The sequence below is a fragment of the Chelonoidis abingdonii genome, chromosome 23 (genome assembly GCF_003597395.2).
Source record: "Chelonoidis abingdonii isolate Lonesome George chromosome 23, CheloAbing_2.0, whole genome shotgun sequence".
Lineage (NCBI taxonomy): Eukaryota > Metazoa > Chordata > Testudines > Testudinidae > Chelonoidis > Chelonoidis abingdonii.
In genome coordinates this window covers 11,518,585-11,537,625 of record NC_133791.1, presented here as the reverse complement: position 1 = coordinate 11,537,625, position 19,041 = coordinate 11,518,585, and the positions used below count along the sequence as shown (strand labels likewise).

The 19,041-nt window shown below is 51.5% G+C and overlaps 1 protein-coding gene across 3 annotated transcripts in view; it reads left to right on the top strand.

Moving 5' to 3' along the window:
• Positions 1–19,041, top strand: part of CASZ1 (castor zinc finger 1) — a 268,084-nt gene that overhangs the window by 116,573 nt on the left and 132,470 nt on the right. For 2 of the 3 annotated variants that reach the window (XM_075060342.1, XM_032775447.2), the window contains exon 3: positions 1,438–1,524. In XM_075060342.1, coding sequence (XP_074916443.1) covers positions 1,521–1,524 — 4 coding nt within the window. In that variant the 5' untranslated portion in view covers positions 1,438–1,520. The remainder of the gene's footprint in view (positions 1–1,437; positions 1,525–19,041) is intronic. The other variant, XM_075060343.1, reaches the window with a different exon arrangement.

Sequence of the window (19,041 nt, the reverse complement as noted above, 5' to 3'; positions counted from 1 at the left end):
CACATAGGCTCCCTGAGCCCTCTGTCGTCTTCCCAGTCTCCTTGAGAGAAGGGACCTTGCATCTGGCTGCTTTCTGAGCTGTCAGCTCTCTCCCCCCGCTCTCCTCCCGTGGTGGCTGTGCAGGATAAGCCCCCTTTGGAAGTCTCATGGCACAGCTTTTATGCTCTGTCACATTTTTGGAACATATGGTTTTAAATAATTCAATTTACTTTTCATGTGTTTCACTGGGATTTCTTATCTTTTTTCCTTGTCCCTTTGCTCCCCATTCTCTGCTTTCCCCCAATACCTAAAGCCTGCAGATGAATGACTAGGAAGCGCTGGGCTTTGTGACCCTGTACTACATCTCTCGTGGGTAGCATCACGTCTGTATGCCAGGGAGGTCAGAGCTCCTCCAACCACTGTGACATCACTGCCACAATCCTCCTGAGCCTCTGGGAGAGGCAGGGTCAGGAGGGTGAGTGGGAGGAGCATGGTGTTGGGGGTGGAGTCGGATGGGTGGGGGCATGAAAGTGGAGGAGGGGTCAGGAGAGAGTGGGCGGGGCATGGAGATGGAGTCAAATAGAGGCCAGCAGGAGGAACCTTATACATGATTTGTAGTGAGCATGTGTGAAAGAAGCAGCAGCAGCAGAAAATCAATTCCTAGAAAATAAAGGGCTTTCTACTTCATAGTTGTTGCTTCGTCCGTGTTCCCTGTCAGTGAAGCAGGGCCCAGCCAAACCCTGCCCTACAGAGGTTGCCCTCTACCCACTTAAGTATTCCCATCCCAGCCCTGTAGGCATTACTCCATCTCAGTGCTCCCTAGAGCAGTGGTTCTCAACCAGGGGTACACAGAGGTCTTCCAGGGGGTACATCAACTCATTTAGATATTTGCCTAGTTTTACAAAAGCATAAAAAGCACTAGTGAAGTCAGTACAAATGAAAATTTCATACAGACAGTGACTTGTTTATACGGCTCTGTGTACTATAAAGTGAAATGTAAGTACAACATTTATATTCCAGTTGATTTATTTTATAATTATATTGTAAAAATGAGAATGTGAGTAATTTTTCAGTAATAGTGTGGCTGTGACACTTTTTTGTATTTTTATAGCTTATTTTGTAAGCAAGTAGCTTTTAAGGTGAAACTTGGGGGTACATGAGACAAATCAGATTCCTAAGAGGGGTACAGTACTCTGGAAAAGTTGAGGGTCACTGTCCTAGAGCACCAAAGCAGGAGAACTGTGCATCTCCCAAGCCTCCTTGCAGTCCACCATGAAGCCAAAAGCAAAGCAGGGCTGCTTTGTTGCCAGGCAAATCCCATGGGCCCCATGCCTGCCCTTTCTGTAGTTGGGCTGGCTCGTTGCTCTGTCATGCCTCTATATCTGATCTGAGCACCTGTGTGTGTCATGGCTTCCTGGGCCGGGGACATTTACCATCTTTCCTCTCTTTCCTGCTCAGGATGAAGTGACTTTACGGCTACAAAAAAGGCGAGAAACCAGGCCTTGAAATCTCCGAAAGGTAGGAGAGACATCCAGGCTGCAATGGGTATGTCTCCAACCCTCCTGGGTTCTCTTTACCTCTGCCTTTCTCTCACATTCTGTGGCCTAATCTTTGTGGCCTTGTCTGCACTAGGACTCCCACTGGGGCTAAAACCAGGGAGGCTGAACTGGCGTTAGCAATAGAGGGAGAGGTTAGAGGGAAGAGTCTAGTGCAGACATGGCCTGTGTGTGTCTCTAACCCTGTGTCTTTGTCTCTACATGTCAGTCTCTGTTGGTTCCTGATCCGGCCTCTCTGTGGGGCCTCTCTTGGACTCCTCTCTGTGTTCCCTGTCCTTGCTGATGCCAAGGCATGGATGGACACAAGGGGCCTAACAGAGGAGGCTGTGCTGCCTCCTCTCCTTAGCCCATGGGTTGGCATAGCAGGAGATGGAAGAGGGCTTTGGTCTCTTTGTGTCTGAGACCCCGTCTCTAGAAGGTTGGGCTGTACTCAGTTTGACCAGAACCAAGCTGAGATGGTGATGTCTGTGCTCAGTCCTGACAGGGACAGAGACTCATGGCTAGTAAAACAGCAGCATGCTCTAATGTGGCGGGGCCTGGGTCTGTCTGTGTCCCCCACTGCATCCTCAGCTTCTCCAGACCTTCTCCTCAGGGGTCCTGGGGAGAAGGTCTTGCTCGCCTATGATCTCCTGTCACGTGGACACCATTGCGCTAGTACCAACTTGCTGGTAATAACAGGTCTCTGGAATCACTTGGGGATGCTAGTGCTTGCTGGGAAGTGGGGAGGGGGAGTTTGCAGTGATGTATTGGAGTCCCTAGGGGAGGAGGTGCAAAGAGAGCTGTGGGATCAATGAGTTAGGGGTTGTCTTCTCTGGGGAGCACCAGAGCCAGATCTCAGGCCCAGTACTGCGCTTGCCCATTCTGCACTGCCTTACCTGTGTAGTGTATGTCTGTGCTGCAGTAAATGACCCGTGATAGCCACGGCTGGCCCAAGTGAGCTGCATGTGGCTCATGGGTGCCGCCAGTGGGATAGCAGCTGTATGACAAGGGGAGCAGCCTGGACCTTACAGTCAAAAGCATTGCAGGCTTGGGGGTTGTGTGTAACTTTCCTCCTGCCTTGACCACCATTTTGACCAAACATGTGGGTGAATCTGTGAGAGTGTGAGGGATGGACAGACAGACATTAGTCCCCCTCTGGCTGACCACATATGTGCTGCTGAGGCTGCCCACCAGAGATGCTCATGCTGGCTAGCCCCGCTGAATTGGTTCTGCCTTGTATGTGGATGAAGAAGCAAAGGACAAAAGCAGGCCATGTCCCCTGCCTCCCAGGGTGTGTGAACCCAATGGCAGACAGGCCATTGGCCTCTGGCTCCAGGGGTATATGCCCCCCCCCCCCCAAAGGGCTAGGAGGAGGGTAGGCTGCTAAATGAATCCCATTGCTTAGAGGAAAACACAGTGCAGTGATCTGAGCACAGGATTGGGAGCCAGGAGCCCCATGCTTCTAATCCCCACTCTGGCATTGGCTCCTTCATGGCCTTGCAGTCATCTCCATGTCCCTACCACTCCTCCCGACCCAGCTTGTTTTTCTAGTTCTTATGCCAAGCCCCCCTTGAACCTGTGGATTCAGGCCAAGAAGCCTCAACGGGACTTGCGGCTGGACTGGGCAACTCTGGAGGAGCTCCCAGGCCAGGCTATGTCAGAGGGAGACCCCAGGCCAGGCTGTGTCAGAGGGGCCCCTGGGTTGGGCCCGGCAGTGTCAGAGGTGACCGGTGGAAGGCCAGTGTTATGTAAATATTTCTGCTGTAACATGGCAGGAGTGAATGGTCCTGTGCGTCCATCCATCATTGCTGGGGAACAGAAGGCTCCCTGGGAGCGCGGGGGCAGGCAGCGCGGGGGATGCAGACACAGGCAGCATGTGCCCGACTCATAAACTGTTTTCTTTTTGTCTCTCTCATTTTGGGGCACCCCACTGGGAACGACTCTCTGTTTTGTCCTCGCAACCTCTCTCCCCTGCCTGCTCAGTCCTCACTTTTTCTCTCCCCCTTCACCCAAAAAAATCCCCTGTTCACATTGCGGCTTCTTTCTCTGACTTCAAAGACTCCCCATCATTGTTTGGGATCTGCAAGCAGTGGCCCTGAAAACGTGATCACAGCCAGGCACAGTGTAGGTCACCACTGAGCACCATGTGCTGAGTGCTGAAAGGAACAGGCAGATTCTTCCCTTTTCATGCTTCACAACCCTGGTTACAGCTCTCTCCCTCGCTGTGCTCCTTCTTGCTCTTTTCTCATCCCTTTCCTTTCCCTCTCAGTCCCTCACTTCTCTCATATCCACTTCCTTCTTCCTTTGCGCTCATTCTGTCCTGCCTTTACCGTTCCTTTCCCTTTTTCTTTCTCCCTCTCTTTTCTCTGGCACTATTTTGGTTTTCTCTGTCCTCTCCTTCTTTCTCTCCTTCTCACTCTTTTCTCTTGTTCCGTATTTTCCCTCTCCTCCTTCCGTTTTCCCCCTCTCCGCACTCCCTCTACTAGAGGGGTCAGGTTTGGTTTCCTCAGGGGCAGAGGCAGTTGTTCAGGGAGGCGCTTTCTCCCCAGGTCTGTTCTGTGGCAGGATTAGTTTGGCATTTGGGTGGGTTTCTGTCTCATTTGTTGTGCCTTGAGTTTCTGAGGACATGTAAGTGCTGGATTAGTCCAGAGCAGCCTCTGGCCGTACCTCCCCAGCAAGGCACTTGCTTGCTGCCTTTGTTCAGAGCTGTCCTGTTCCTCCGTGGGCTGTGAACTGTTAGCTAGGACCCTGTTCGGGCAGGGACTCCGGATCCTTCACTGACACAGAAGCAGCGTCTAGGCCAGTGCTCTGGACTCATCTGGTATGCCCCGATAGGGGTTAAAATTGGAACAAAACTCACAAACCCCAGACAGTTCATACGGAAGTGGAGAAACAGTTGGAGTTCACCAAAAGCCCCATGCAGGATGATATTTCGGCTGGGGGTGGCGTAGAGATACCCGGGGCTTCTTCAGGGTAAAACTGTCCTGGGGTTTTGAGCAGAAATCCCAGCTCATTGTTTCAATGCACTTTGGACAGAGATCACTTTGTTGCATTGAAACTTGTGGAGACGGGAACTTGTGCTCAATCTGACTTAGAACTAGCTGCTGTGAAGAGCAATGTGTTTGGGTTGTGAACTGGCCTCTGGCAACACCAGGATTTCCCAGTGACCCTGCATCTTCCTGCCCGGGGCAATAAGCCAGCACCTAGCTTAGGCTCCCTCCACTGCCTTTTCCTGCAGGTCCCTGGGCTGGGTGCTTAGGTTCTCTCCTGTCCCCTGGGATCAGAAATCTCAGTGCTTGTGCCTTTGCGAGGCTGCTTTAAGAGTGAGGAGCCCACCAGCAATTGTCTCTGGCTAAATAGGGATATTAAGGGACGTTGCGGCACGGGTTATGGCGTAATAATTTGTCCTAACGAGCTGGTGTCACGTTCTCCAAGGCCTAGCCGTGCCGAGAGCGAGAGCAGTGGCAGGAACCAGCTGCACTTGCCAACCTGCCAACCCAGGTTAATGAAGTGCTGCTCTGCTTAGGGGTCAGAGCAGGAGCCTGGCCACCCTTTGCTCTCCAACCCTGGGCAGCCAGTGGGACAGCTGTGGGCTCTTTATTGAGCTGAGGGCTCTGGGGGAAGGCGACCCCAGTGCATTCGGGAATGACTTGGCTTTGCCCTGCAGGAGCGGTGTTATGCTATGTTGTGAGGCTGGCACCTCCATGCTCTGCAGGGCTGCGGCATGCTCCCTGCAGGCAGATGGCCCATTGCTCCCTTGGGAGACTCCCTGCTAGTAGGGGTTTGCTCTGGGCTCACAGGGTAGACCCAGCACTGCCTGTTTGTTGAGGGTGACAGCATAAGAGACGAGAGCTCTTGACTCTCAGAGATGCAGAAACTCCCAGGAGAAACCATTAGGATCATCCAGCCCGAGATCCTGCAGAACCCAGCCGTAGAAACCTACACAGTGCCGACTTTGCCAGCCAGCGGGACTGATGTAAACTAGTACCCAGGAAGTTAGAACCACTGGGGAAACCAGTGTGCTGCCAAGGAGAAACACTGTGCTCGGATACACAATGATGGATGGATGGATAGTAGAAATCGAGCTCTTCCTCTACTCCGCCTCTTCTCTATCCCTCTCTCTTCTTTTCTCCTTGCCCCTTCTCCTTTTCTTCCCTCCACGCCAGCCTTATGCCCAAGCCAGAAGTCACTTATGTCTCTGTCAGCTAAGCATTGTCAGGTAGCAGGGACCTGGCAAGGATTTTACTGATGCTCCAATCAGATGTGTTATGGACTATGCTGTTCCCAGGTGTGGCCAGTGCCAATGCTGGACCTCCATACTCTGTGCCCCTGTGCACCTGGGACAGAGCCAGGGCTTTGCAGTTTAGATAGCACCTGGCACCTTGTGAACACTACCAGACACAACTAATCTATGGTAGTGACAGCACATTGGGGAGAATCCTCCATCCCAGGCTGGCATGGTGATTGACAGGCTTGCTGGGGTCCCTCATATGGCAGAACAAGTCACAGACTGAGCCTCGCTCAGCTGGCTCAGGGCCCTCAATACACAAGACCAATCCCATCTGCCTGTCTCCTGTTCCAAGTCTCCTTCTCTCTGCTCTCGAACCCCTGCCCTGTTCTTCCTTTCTCTTTGCTTTTCTCTCTGTCTCCATCTCCCTTCCTCTCCCTCCCTTTCATCTACTCGGAAGGCTTTACTTTACTTCCTTGTCACCAGAATTGATTGCATTAACCTTTCAGTGTATTGAATTTCCCCAGCACCGTACAGAGAGTGCTGTGCAATATGCTTATAATCTGGGCTGTAAAGGACAGGGAGCAGTCAACAGGCCCCTTTTCCAACAGGTTCCTCTGGCAACTAGTTCTCCAGAAGAGATGCTGATGCCCCCCTCTCCCCTGCCACCCCTGCCCAGCACTGCAGCCTACCAAAGCCTGGCATGTTGGCTTTGCAGCCAGAAGGATGGGGGAGAAATTATTTGTCTCCCCTGCCCTCCCATATTCCCTTCTCACATGCATACACATTGAATTCTCCTCTCTCTTTCCCACCTCCTTCCCATACCCTACAGAATATTGGTCTGGGTGAGCAGAGCCCTTCAATTCCTGCACAGGGCTGGCTGTAATCCTGCCTTTGTTTTCCCTTGTGCCTCAGTGTGCCTCACTTTTGTCCTGCCCATTAAAGAGACACTGCCCACTAGTTTCCTCTAGGTCCTTCATTTAAATGTTGTTTTCAGAAGGAGGGGGCTACAGTGCCTCTTGGAATCTTTGTGTTTTCATACAACCATGCTGTGCTGGCGAGCTAGCAGAGGGCAAGGGCTGTGCCCAGATTGTGTGTCAGGAGACCAGGGTTTTGTTGCAGGCTCTGCCACTTGCTCAGGCCAAGTCACTTTGCCTCTCTGGGCCATGGCCCTGCTATCACACAGAGTTCTGATATTTATTCCCTTGGTGAAGTGCGGTGTGAGCTCAGCAGGGAATGTGGAAGTGACTGTAAACAGGCAGCGGAGCCGTGCAGCCAAGTTTTGTTGCCCAGGCTGATTGAGGTGCAGAAGGAAACCTGTGAGATCACTGGGGAGAAATGTATGGGCCTGTCTGCTGTCTGGCACCCTGCATCTGCCTGGAGACCGTTAGGGTGCAGGGTGAGGGTAGGGGATGCTTTCAGCACTTTTAATGTTTTAAAAGTCTAAAAAAAAAAAAAAGAGGATAACATTGTTTTGCTCTTGCCCATGTCTCCTTCCAAGGGCCAACATGTCACCTTCCCGGTCTCCCCACCTAGGCCTCAAATCAGTAAAGCACTTAAGCACACGCTTAACTTTCAGCACCTGCTTAAGCACCACCAAGCCAACAGGATGTGCTTAAATGCTGTACTAGATTGGGATCCTGGGGCCAGATCCAAAGCCTGCTCAGGGACCACCCTTGGGTTCCCTGTCTGCAGTGTCTAGCACAGTGGAGGCTGGTCTGTGACTGGGATCGCTAGGGAGAAAAGGTGAATAAGGTCATGTATTTTATTGGACCAACCTCTTGGTGTGAGAGAGAAGCTTTCAAGCTTACACAGAGCTCTTCTGCAGGTCCCTAGGAGTTATCTCAATATAATTAATTAAGAATAATAGTGGAAGGACTACCGTTGACTTTAGTGGGCTTTGGATCCAGGTCCCTGAATGAGAGAGTTACTGGTGTCTCTGTTGGGGAGTGGCCCCTGCTTCCCTTGGTATGATAACTTGTCTGTAGAGACCTTGTGCGTTACTGCCCGATCTGCAAGGGGAGACCGGAAAGGCATGCGGTGTGGTATGTGTTGTGTTCCCAAGGCCCCTCTCTATATTACTGGGAGGGGCAGAGAGAGCATGAGGCAGAGAGAGAAGAAGAAACTTTATTCAAGGCAGTCATTCCCAGAAGTTAGTCGTCAGGAGAGGAGGTTAAGGGGGGGGGACTTTTATTTTAGGGGAAATGAAGGAGGGAATGGAGAAGAGAAGCAAAGGAGGAGAAAATGCAATGATGAGAGAGGGGGAGAGAGAGGCAGCAGCACCTCCTCAATGGAAGAGTAAACAGGCACTGGGAGGTATTAACTTAATTGATTGTTCTGCAACAGGCTGAACGCTGTGTTATTCTGTCGCCGTGGCAACAACCCAAAAAAATTGTCAGCCTGTTTGGATGAAGTGAAGCGAAACATTCTCTAATTTGCGGTGATCTTGGTGTTTGTTTTCCTCCCGAAGGGGCGAGGATCCATTGATCTATTGTTTGCACAAAGCGCTTTGTATATGGAGATTGGGGGAGAGGGGAGGGCTGGGGATGTTTCCCCCATGCACCCTGGTTTCATCAAGAGGGTTGGGAGGTGAAGGTGTGGGGGAGGCTTTTCCCTGCTGTATTTTAATCCCACTGGTGGGAGCCGTAGCTATATTTCCTAGGATCTGCCTTTCCCAACTGACCATGTTGATGGCCCCACCGATCCATGTAAAACACCTATGAATGCAACCTTTTGTGCTGGGAAGAAATCTCAGGGGAGCAGGAACTTTGAGTTTCTTTTCCTAGTCTCTTCAGGTTGCTATACTGTGCCCATCACCATGGTGTCTGAGCTGTTCCCCCTTCACCACTCCAAGCTGTGAAGTCCCTGCTTGGAGTGGGATGGAAGTGCCGGAGGGCTCCATCATTCATGGCAGAGAGGGGAGGCAGGGTTCTGCTGGGGTGAGATCTTTGACAAGTTGTCTCTGTGCTTTCAGGAATATTCCTGAACTTCTTTGTGTGTTGCAGCCCCTGAAGCTAGGCAGTGATGTCCAAACATACCTTTGGGGCAACAGACTCCTCCCTAGTCTCTGGCTGCTTGCACAGCTCCTGAGCGTGCGCACGTGTGTGTGTGTGCACGCGCACGCACACGTGCTCTCTTGAGTGTCTCTGTGCATGTGTGTGCACGTCCCCCGTGCATGTGTAATGGAGAGAAGAAAATAAGTTATAGTTTCAGCCCAAGACCGTGTTTGCTGTAAGATTAGTGAGGGAGATAGCTCTGACACCTTTCAGCTCCTTGCACTCTCTAGCAGATGGGTAGATAGTTGTATAATATCCCTTCACCCACAGAAATGCAGCCACCCCTTTGGATGGAAGATGTGCCCTGTTTAACAGCCTGCAACAGCCCCAGGTAGCTGCATAGGGCAGGAAATGCATGTGTCCAGCTGAAAGCAGAGATGGAATTTGCTGTAGGCAGGAAGGATAAAATTACGAGTGGGATCTGGCCCAGGCCCCAGGGAGAACAGCCTGACTCTGAAAAGGTGCCATGGGCACCTTTAGTCCCCTGTGCACCTTCCACAACACAGTCCCCCTGGGGCCACGCAGGAACTCCTGGGAACGACACTCGCCAGCCACAGCTGCTGACTTTCAAAGGGAACATCCCTGCACCAAGAACTGACTTCTGCTGAGAAACGTTCAGGCAGCTTCTGGGAGATGGGGGAAGCCTGACAGGAGCCAGCCTGCACAGTGAGGGGAGAGTGGGCAGAGGTGGGTCTGTGTCAGTGGTAGGAGAGTGGGCAGAGGTGGGTCTGTGCCAGAGGTTGGAGAATCAGGCAGAGGTGGCTCTGTGCAAGTGGAGAGGGGTGCAGGCAGAGATGGGTCTGTGCCAGTGGAGAGGGGTATAATATATTCGTGTCAGCTGCTAGAGAGTGCCGCTTGGGGTGAGGGGAGGGGATGGCGCCCTCAGGGGGAGGGGGCAGCATGCTGTCTCCCCCATCTCTCTCTGTCCCCTTGTCTCTTCTCTCATCATCGTTCTTTCTCCTTCTCTCTTTCCCTCTCTCTCTATTTTAACTCGTTTTCACAGCAGTTTTGCCACTCAGGTTAGGTATGGCCTTTATCTGTAGCTAGCTGGTGTGAGACATCCCTTCGTGGCGCCCTGTTAGTTAGAGATCCATCGTCTTCGGTGTGGGGCAGAGGAGCAGGCCCAGGGAGGAGGGCTGCATGTCTCTTAGGCACAGGCTGAGCTGCCAGTGAAAGTTTGGTGGTTACTGGCATCAGGAGAAGCTAATAACCCTGTAACTGGTATGAAGGTGAATTCACGGTCTAATGAGCACTGAAAATACGAGAGGGTCTGAGACAGGCAGAGTGTGGAGAGGGGAACTATAACGCATCTGCTCAGCACTGAGAGGCAGGCAGAGAAGCCAAGCCAAGAGCAAAGGACCAAGGCGTACCCATCACCACCATGCTCCAGCGTCGGAGAACTGCCCTTCACACTGAAGGCCACTCATTCCCTTAACAAACATGATCTAAGATATGTATACACACAATTGTGTGGCTACACACATGGATAATTATGCATGCACAGCTGGGCACACACAACCATACCCCCCCACACTGCCATAATGCACACGCAGACAGTCGTGCAAATATACAACTGTGTACACACATGCACAGCCCCACAAACACATGATCATGTACTCTCACATGCACAGAGACTTACACAGAACTACACAAACTGACAGCACACAAATACACTCCTTTTCTCCTGCATTAGACACACAGAGACAAGTTGAGCCCAGCTCCTTGCTGGTGTAACTGCACTGGAGTGAGACAGTGGAGTTGGATTTGCCCCAGCGAATCCTGACCATCTCTGCAGCTTCCTGTTGTGAATGGGAGCAGAGACGCAGGAAACCTATTACTCTTCCAGGCAAGGGAGGCCAATGACTGGGGATACCAGGAGCTCCGCTGAGAGGAAACCCCCCTTCAGCCTTTCACCTGAAGCTGGTAATCTCCCTGTGCTGAGTCCCTGGAACAGGGGAATTGTGTTTGAAGCGCAGCCAGTGGTGATTTAGTGGCAGATGTTTGCAGAAGAGGCTTTGATTAATTCGTAGTAAAATAAAGTAGCGCTCAGGTGCCAATGCCACATTCCAGGGTGAGCCGGCAACCTAGGTGCGCGCTGGGCCTAGCGCCAGCTGCCTGAGCAATCCCCGCGGAGGCGGCAGCACCAGCCAACCAGCAACCTCTCCCTGCTTGGGCTTCTTAATTTTTATTTTTTTCCCTTCCCTGGCAAAAAATAGGGTATTTGGTAACGAGCTCCCATTGCAAAATGCTGATGATTTGGAGAATGTGTCATTGAGGCTGCGGGGTGATAAAGAGGAGCAGGAGCCCAACCAACAATCTAGCTCAGCCAGTTTGCCTATTTATTAAAGAAAAAGCCCAGATCATTAGCTTTTTTGTTGTTCAGTTTGTGGGCAACTCCCCTCGTGGCAACTCTCAGGTGCCCAGCAAATTAAACTTGGTATCGGCCTGGGCAGGTGGCAGAGGGATCAGCAGCACCTTTGTCACCTAGTTAGTGCAGCAAAACTAGCAAGAAAGCGGGATTCATTTTTGCTAGCGTGCAGGTAACGCTTTACGTAACCGGGCAGAATTGTTCTCCAGCATAGATGGCAGCTGTTAACCAGGAGTCCCTTCACATGAGTTAGCAGTATCCAGGTTATGCTGTTGTCAGTCCAGAGGAGTGCTCTTGAAGCCAGTGATGTCACTAGTATACAGGACCCAGAGTGGTGGGGGACGGCATCGTTGGTGGTAGCAGTTGGGGTTCCCTGGGCTCTGTTTCATGTGGGGCTGGGGTGCAGCAGCCTGTTTGATTGTGTGTTTGGGGGATTTTGTCAGGGAAGAGGTCAGGAGCATCAGTTACCAGCAGCCAGAAAATCTGCAGAGCTTCTCTGTGGAGTGGCAGCAGGGGTCAGTTACAGAGCTTGGGAGTACAGCAGCTCTCCTCTGCCCATCGCTTGAAGGCATGCTGAGTATCCCTTAGATACCATCCTCTGTACTGAGTTGGCCTCCAGGGCTGTTGGATGCAAGACTTAGGAGAGCCGCAGATCTGCACTAAGTGGCCTTGTGCCACCAAAACTGCCACTGACTCCCCTGGGCCCTGAGTGGTCATTCCCCTAGCCACAAGCAGAGCGCCAGCTGGTTACCGAATACTGGATGAGCAAGGTGGGAGTGCATGATTTTGATGACCAAGCTCAGCTTCCATGGGGAGTTATCTAGAGTCCGGGAGCTCGAGCTGGAGAAGGGATTGAGAGTTGTGCTGGAGCTTCCTGACCTAGTGTGTTTAATAGAGAGTTGGTTTAGGAAGGGGTTGGGTTCTAGATTTTAATGACAACTGGCATCCCAGCCCCTTCCTTCGAAGACAGCCACGTTCTCTCCTTCCTCCCCAAGACCCGGTCCATGCCCTCTCCACAGTCATCCTGTTGATAAAGGCTCCCGTGCCCCTCCTCACATGGGCCCTGATGGGAGGGGCAGGGTATTTTTCAAGGTTTCTGCTGGGTTTTTTTCCCTCTGAAATATAAGGATGTGCAATTTTTTTAGTTTCAATTTAGCATTGGAGAATTTTATAATTTAGTAATTAAAATCTCTGATAGGCTTTAGAAATTGCAGCTAATTGAATTTAATGGGAAGATGATTTTCAATTTTATTTGATTACCCGGACCCCTGGCATTGGTATTTATGGGAAAAAAATGGGAAATGTGCTGTGTGGGCTAAGATGGCATAATTGAATTAAGGCTAATCAGATTTCTTTGTCATGAATTTCACTATAATTTTCCTATAATTTTCCATTAGATATCTAGTTTACAAATATTCGCAAAGAAATGAAGCTCTTTCGGAATGGAGATTGCTGGCTAACAGGATTACTGGGACGATAGCTCAGCCCTGCCAACCCGGGCTCCTTCAGTAATGCAATCGCTGCGTCTGTCTCACACTTTCCGCCTGCCACTGCCTCTCCCTGCCCCCTCCTGGCCCATTGTCGGAGCCTCCTGCACGGCTACGCTTCCTTCGGGGCCTTTATTAGCTCTGCATGTTGTTGTGCCTGGCACACACATGCACAGTATTAGCACCCTCACACACGCAAACTCAGTGTCAGCACACAGGCACACACATGGTGACAGCACATGCATATGCAGTGTCTGCACAGGCACATGCACACACAGTGTCAAATCACATACACATGTAATGTCATCATGCACACAGTGTCAGAACATACACGTGCACATGTAATGTAAGCACGCGCACACATCCACCCACAATGTCAGCATGTACCCATGCATAGTATCGGCACATAAATGCTGTCAGCACCCATGCACGCTCATGCACACAAAGTGTCAACACATACAAACACTCACATGCAGTATCATGAGGAGATTCTTCGCCATCGCTTCCTGTTTGCCTGATGGGGAATCTCTCCCCATTCAGTCCCTGCTGCACACTGCATCGTGGAGCATTCTTGGCCTTCGTTCTCCACCAGATGCTTTCACAGGGCTCTGTTCTCTGCCTTTTCCCCAATTCCCTGTCTCCTTTGTCACTTGTCGTCACTCTCCCACTGTTGCAAGGCTAACCATGCCGAGTCCTGGGCCAACCTTCCAGTGCCAGCCCCGCCTGCCTCCTCATGGGGTGGTCAGCACTCTCCATCTGCCCTCCACTAGGCTCTCCGCACAAAAGCCAGCGCAGGGACAGCTTTCAAGTGGCCATGGCTATTGTCCCATGGGAATCGGCTGCTCTCAACTGCATAGTGGCCCCCAGTGGTACCCTGCATGCCTCTGAGCAACAGCTGTCACTGTGTGTCTGTGCTGTCCCATCCCACCTTCCGTTCCCAGCCCCCTCAGGTACCTCTCCTGCTCCATGGAGTTTCAGAGCAAAGCTCTGGCTTGCTGTGTCCTCACCAAGAGAACCCGTCAACTGCAGAGGGAGCTGGGGATTTCCCAGCTTGCTTCTAGTTTCCCTCCTTTCTGCCCTGTCTCCTTTCCAGTCCCAGACAGTTCAATTTCAGAGACCTAGTAATTGAAATGCACCCCCCCACCTTGTCCATGGAAGAATCCATGTGCAGTTGCTTCAGCTCTTCCCGTCACCACTCCCTCCATCCCATCTACCCTCCTCTTCCCCGCTTCCCCCTCATTCAGGTCAGCTCTGGGCATTGGCACAAGTTCACTTTCCATCAGGGTATGGGGACTCTATCCTAAAAGCTGAGCCCATGTCTGTCTCTCTATCATCTCCACCTCTCTTACCTGCTGGGGGACCATGCCCTGCACCATGCACCTGCTGAAGCCCCGTCACGCCCTGAAGCCTCGCATAGAGTCATTGCCCGGGGTTGGGGAGTGAGAGAGGGGGCAGTGCCGCCATGTGCTCCTCTATGCTCCAAGCCAAACTCTGCTTCCTTGGCTTAGGAGCAAGCCTTTGGGACCTGCCCATTCACGCACTGCTCTGGGAGTGGGGCACAGGAATATGCCTCCTCCTTGGCACATGGGCTGCAACCTGGACTTAGAAGGGTTTTACTGCTGATACCCACTTCACTGTCACAGCCATAATCTTAATGCGCAGGCAAGACCCAGGAGCGGTTCTTGGTATGTGCAGTATGGCGGTGTTTGCACCACTACGTGCTTACGTGTGATTTCATGTATGTATGCATGCTTTTTTGTGTCTGTGCTTGGACACATGCCTTTACACATGTGTCTTGTGCAGGTATTTGCACACGAGTGTGCACCGGAGGGAGACAGATTGGAGCAGGGCCTGTCTTTTTGTTCAGTGTCTGTACAGCACCTAGCACAACGGGTCCTGGTCCGGGACTGGGTCTCTCAGGCATTGCAGTAAAACAAATAATAAATAATAAAGTTAATTAATGCTGATGGGTCTGCCAGTGCCTTTCAGAGGATTCTCTCTGAGATGGAATCTTGGGTAGTTTCAGGGCAGGAAGCTCTGGGCTAGACCAGGGTGGCATTTGCTGGTTTCATAGGCAGTGTCCTTACACCTCAGGGCCATGCACATTCACTCCTGGACTCAGTTCCATGGTAAAACTGCCTCCCCTTTGCATCCACCCCACATCCCCAGCTCCCCCCAGGGCTGCCCTTTAAATCTTCATTGTTCATTGTAGCTCTTTGTGAGTTGCTTTGAACACCTTCTCCCGAGCACCCTCTGGGCTCCTGCGCAGCGTGTGGCCTTACTCAGTGTACATTCACTGCTTTGTGGCCTGCTTCTGGTACAGTAAGTCCCCGGGGGAAGTGGTCAGGTGGCAAGCAGCACTCGGCTGGGACACCTGCTGGAAGAGCTGGGATCGCTGACAGAGCAGGAGGGAAAGGGGGTGGGGAGAGGGAGACTAGTGTCAAATGGCTTGAATAAAGCCCAAGGAATCGTACGTAGCATGAGCTAGGCCCAGGTGCCAAGGCCCGTTGGCCCTGCACAGCCCCACCCTGCACACTGATACTCGGCGGCGTCTCTCTGGCAGTGCTTGCTGGGCTTGTCATGCCAATAAAGTGATTGAAACTGAATTGAGAAGGAAGGAGAGAAAGAGCAGGAAAGGGGAAGAAAGCATGGATTGTCTACTCCCGCCGCCCAGGCCCTGAGGCCTCTGGGCACCTCCCTTGATGAAACAGAAATCAAACAAAATTACAGAAATAGGGCAAGAGCATTTGCCTAATAAACTCCCTGAGCGAGAGGGAGTGGAGGAGCCTGGAGATGCCAGATCCCCAGCCCAAGAGCCAGAGCCCAGGTGGGTCTAGAGCAGAAGGTGCTTGGGTGAGCCCCAGCGGAGGGGAGGGAGGGAGGGATGGAAAGTGAGAGAAATAGAAAATGAAGGGGGAGGAGATGGGCAGAGGGGGATGTCCCACATAACATTGTCCCTCTGAAATGTGGCATATCCCTTGATCAACCCTGGTGCAGCCTTCATGGGTAAAACATTAAACTGTAATAATAATAATTAATCATCCCTCGCCCTCTCATCACAGCTTTCATCTGAGGATCTCCGAGTGCCTGGCAAACATTAATTAATTAAAGTTCTTAATGCCCCCTGGAGGCAGAGGAGGGACATGCAGAGATCGCTTCGCTTGCCTCTGAAGTGCAGCCACCTCTAGGGTGGAACATGGCAGCTGCTAGACATTGCAGGCTGATATTGCAATACAGTTCAGGACAGGATGAAAGGCTCTGCCCTCTCTCCAGGCATCTCAGGGGTCAGCATGTCCAGGAGCTAGAGTATGGTCTGAGCCAGCTCTGCCTTTGGGAGGGTCAGACCCAGTGGTGGGGAGGGGGGCAAAGCTGCTGTTTAAATGGTTTCACAAGGGATCCCAGCAGAGCAGGAAGCCAAGTGGCCCCAGTGAGAGGGAAGAGCAGCCTTTTCTTGGGTAAGAGGCAGGGAGGGAGGATGGGGAAATAAAGCCTGATCCTGTGACTGGAGATCACTGAGACAGGAAATCAGCCTCCCAGTTGCGTCAGCTCCAGGGCGTGGACTTCACCTGAAATGATCCTCAGCAGGTGGCTTTTGGAGGAGGAGCAGGAGTGATAGTGAGAAGTCCGCACCAGAGTCTGCAGCGGGAGTCCTGGGGGAAGGGCGGGGGGGCGGAGAGTGTGTGTGTGTGATTGCATGTGTATGTGTGTGCATTTGACTGTGTGAGCATGTTGTTTTATTGTAGGAGTGTGCCTGCATGCCATGTGCATCTGTGCATGCACACATGTGCATGCACATGTGTGCATATGTATTAATGTGTGACTCTTCGTTTTTGTGTGTGCAGAAGCACAGGCATATTCAGGAGGTGTGTGTGTGTCATTGTGACAGTGTGTGTACACTGTGCATGTGCCTACTTGTTGACGGGTGCGTGTTATGCTGTGTGTGGTCCCTTCATCCTGGGGTCTGGAATACAGAGCCAAGGCTCTCAGAGAATGATGATGATGGGTAAAAGAGCTCCTACCCTTGAATTATTGTATGTTTGTAGGAAATATTAGAGTGGAGAAATCTGCGTTCATACAGGATGTTTCTCATGGTCTGGAACATACGGGAGACTCAGGAATTTTAGGCCCTGAAAGGAGGTGCCAGGCCAAAATCAAGTTGTACAAATACTGTGATTAATAGAAATATAGGAGCAAAATATTCCCTTGCAGTGGCTTGACATTACAACGTCCTGCTGGGGCCTGGGAACCAGGAAGGGGCACTGACTAGAAAGTGGCTAGGCTAGTGTGTCTCTCTGGTCTGCATGGGTATGGAGGAGTGGTTGGCAGATTTAAAAGATGAGACCCAGCAATCCCAGTGGTAGGAGTCACCCAGCAGCAGAGGCCAGGCATGTTAGCCGACAGTCCCTTTAAAGTAGGAGTTTGATTTCTTCAAGCTGGAAATGAGCATTGTGGCCTAATGGTTTTGGGGTCTTGAAATAAATGAGTGAAGCAGGAAGCTGTCAAGATATCAGGATCTGGTCCATCTGGCTTCTGCTGGTGTAAAACCTAGGTGAAGGGCTCCACTCCACCTGGGTGCATGGCCCTGCTCCACCATGGGGCCCACAGGCCCGAAAGTTGGCTAGGCCAGGGAGGGAGGGGTATGGCCTGGGAGTCCTCCGATTAGGGGCACTGCTTTTCTTCCTCAGGTGTGAATGCCCCTGAGCTGCAGCTTCCCTACTGATCTGAGGGCTGTTCCAACACTTGGGCAGGGCAGACAGTGCCCTCGGTCTTAGGGCATCCAGTCCACATCCCCTCCCTGTGTGGCCACTCCCACTTCCTGGCCTGTGAATGGAGCCATGGTGGACTCCCTCCTTCTGGACTTGAGCCCAGTGTCTGGTTTTGTGCCAGTGGAAGCCAGGATGGCTAGAGCCCAGCAAGACAATTCAAACCCTCTTTGGGTCACAATGATGCCCTCCACCTCCTGTTGTTGTCCTAAGAGGTTTTACACATCCAGATTTAGGGCCTGCCATGGTGGCACCCATGGGGTCCCTGAGCTATGGAACAGCTCCAGCCCTGTGGGTAGTAGCTTGGGAATTCATTGGCTATTTCTAAGCACTGCCTGAGTGTCCTGCTCTGCCAGAATCACATGGCCCAATACAGAACGTTTTGAAAAAAAGAGCTCACAACCTGTTCAAAATACCTATTTAATCAGGTAAATAATCTGTTCGTTTGTTTTAAAGAAAGAGACGTATGTGTGTGTTTACCCAGCACGCCTCTGAGAACCTCCCTAACATTCTTTTCTACTTAAAAATAAAAGCAACAAAAAATGAGGAAATTCAGGGCACAAAAACCATAACCTTGTTGGAGCCAAACACATCCCTGCTGTAATGGCACTGACTTCCTGAGGCCTGCGCTAGCAGTGGGATTGGCCCAGTGTGTTTAAATAATGTTAAAGCTTGTGACATAAACCAGTAAAATACTGAACCCTTCGGAGTGAACACTACTGCTCTGGCCTGAGTTTGTTTTGTACTGCGTGCACACACCCATGTTACATTTGTGTGTACACACATGCACTCCTGTTACTCTGTGTGTACACACACCCCTTATTACACTTGTGTACACACACTCATTTTACACTTGTGTACACACCCATCCCACGTTACATTCATGTACACCCCCATATTACACTTGTGTACACACCACCCTCCTACATTACGCTCATCTATACCCACCCACCCCATATTACACTCATGTACATGTGCACACACATATTACACTCATACACGCACATACACTAGTACACACTCCCTGCCTTACCCAATCCACAATTATTCTCTCCCACACAACATTGCCTACTACACAGTTAGAGACAGGGTGACCAGACAGCAAGTGTGAAAAATTGGGACGGGGGTGGGGGATAATAGGAGCCTACATAAGAAAAAGGCCAAAAAATCGGGACACCTGGTCACCCTACTTAGAGACTTCTCTGCACACAACACACACTGTAACACATCCATTTGCGCCCTCACACACATGCACTGATTCATTCCCACGTGTAGTCATCTCTCTCTCGTAGACACTCTGCCTTGCACACAGCACATCCACTCCAGCCTTTCTCTTTCTAACGCTGCAGGGATTCCTGTGAGCTGTTTGGTTCCATTGGCTCTTTATTCAATTCAAGCTTCTCCAGGATAGTATCGCTGCCCTGTTGGGATTCAGAACCTTTCTAGGTGACTCCTTAGAAAAGGGGATGTGGCAGCTCACCTGGGATTATTTTTATTATTTGCATTGCCCTAGCACCTAGGAGCCCCACTCAGAGCCCAGGACCCCATTGTGCTCAATCTGGAGTCAGCAGGCCAGATCCTGATCTGAGCTGTGCCAGTGTAACACCATCCCATGGGGTTACTCC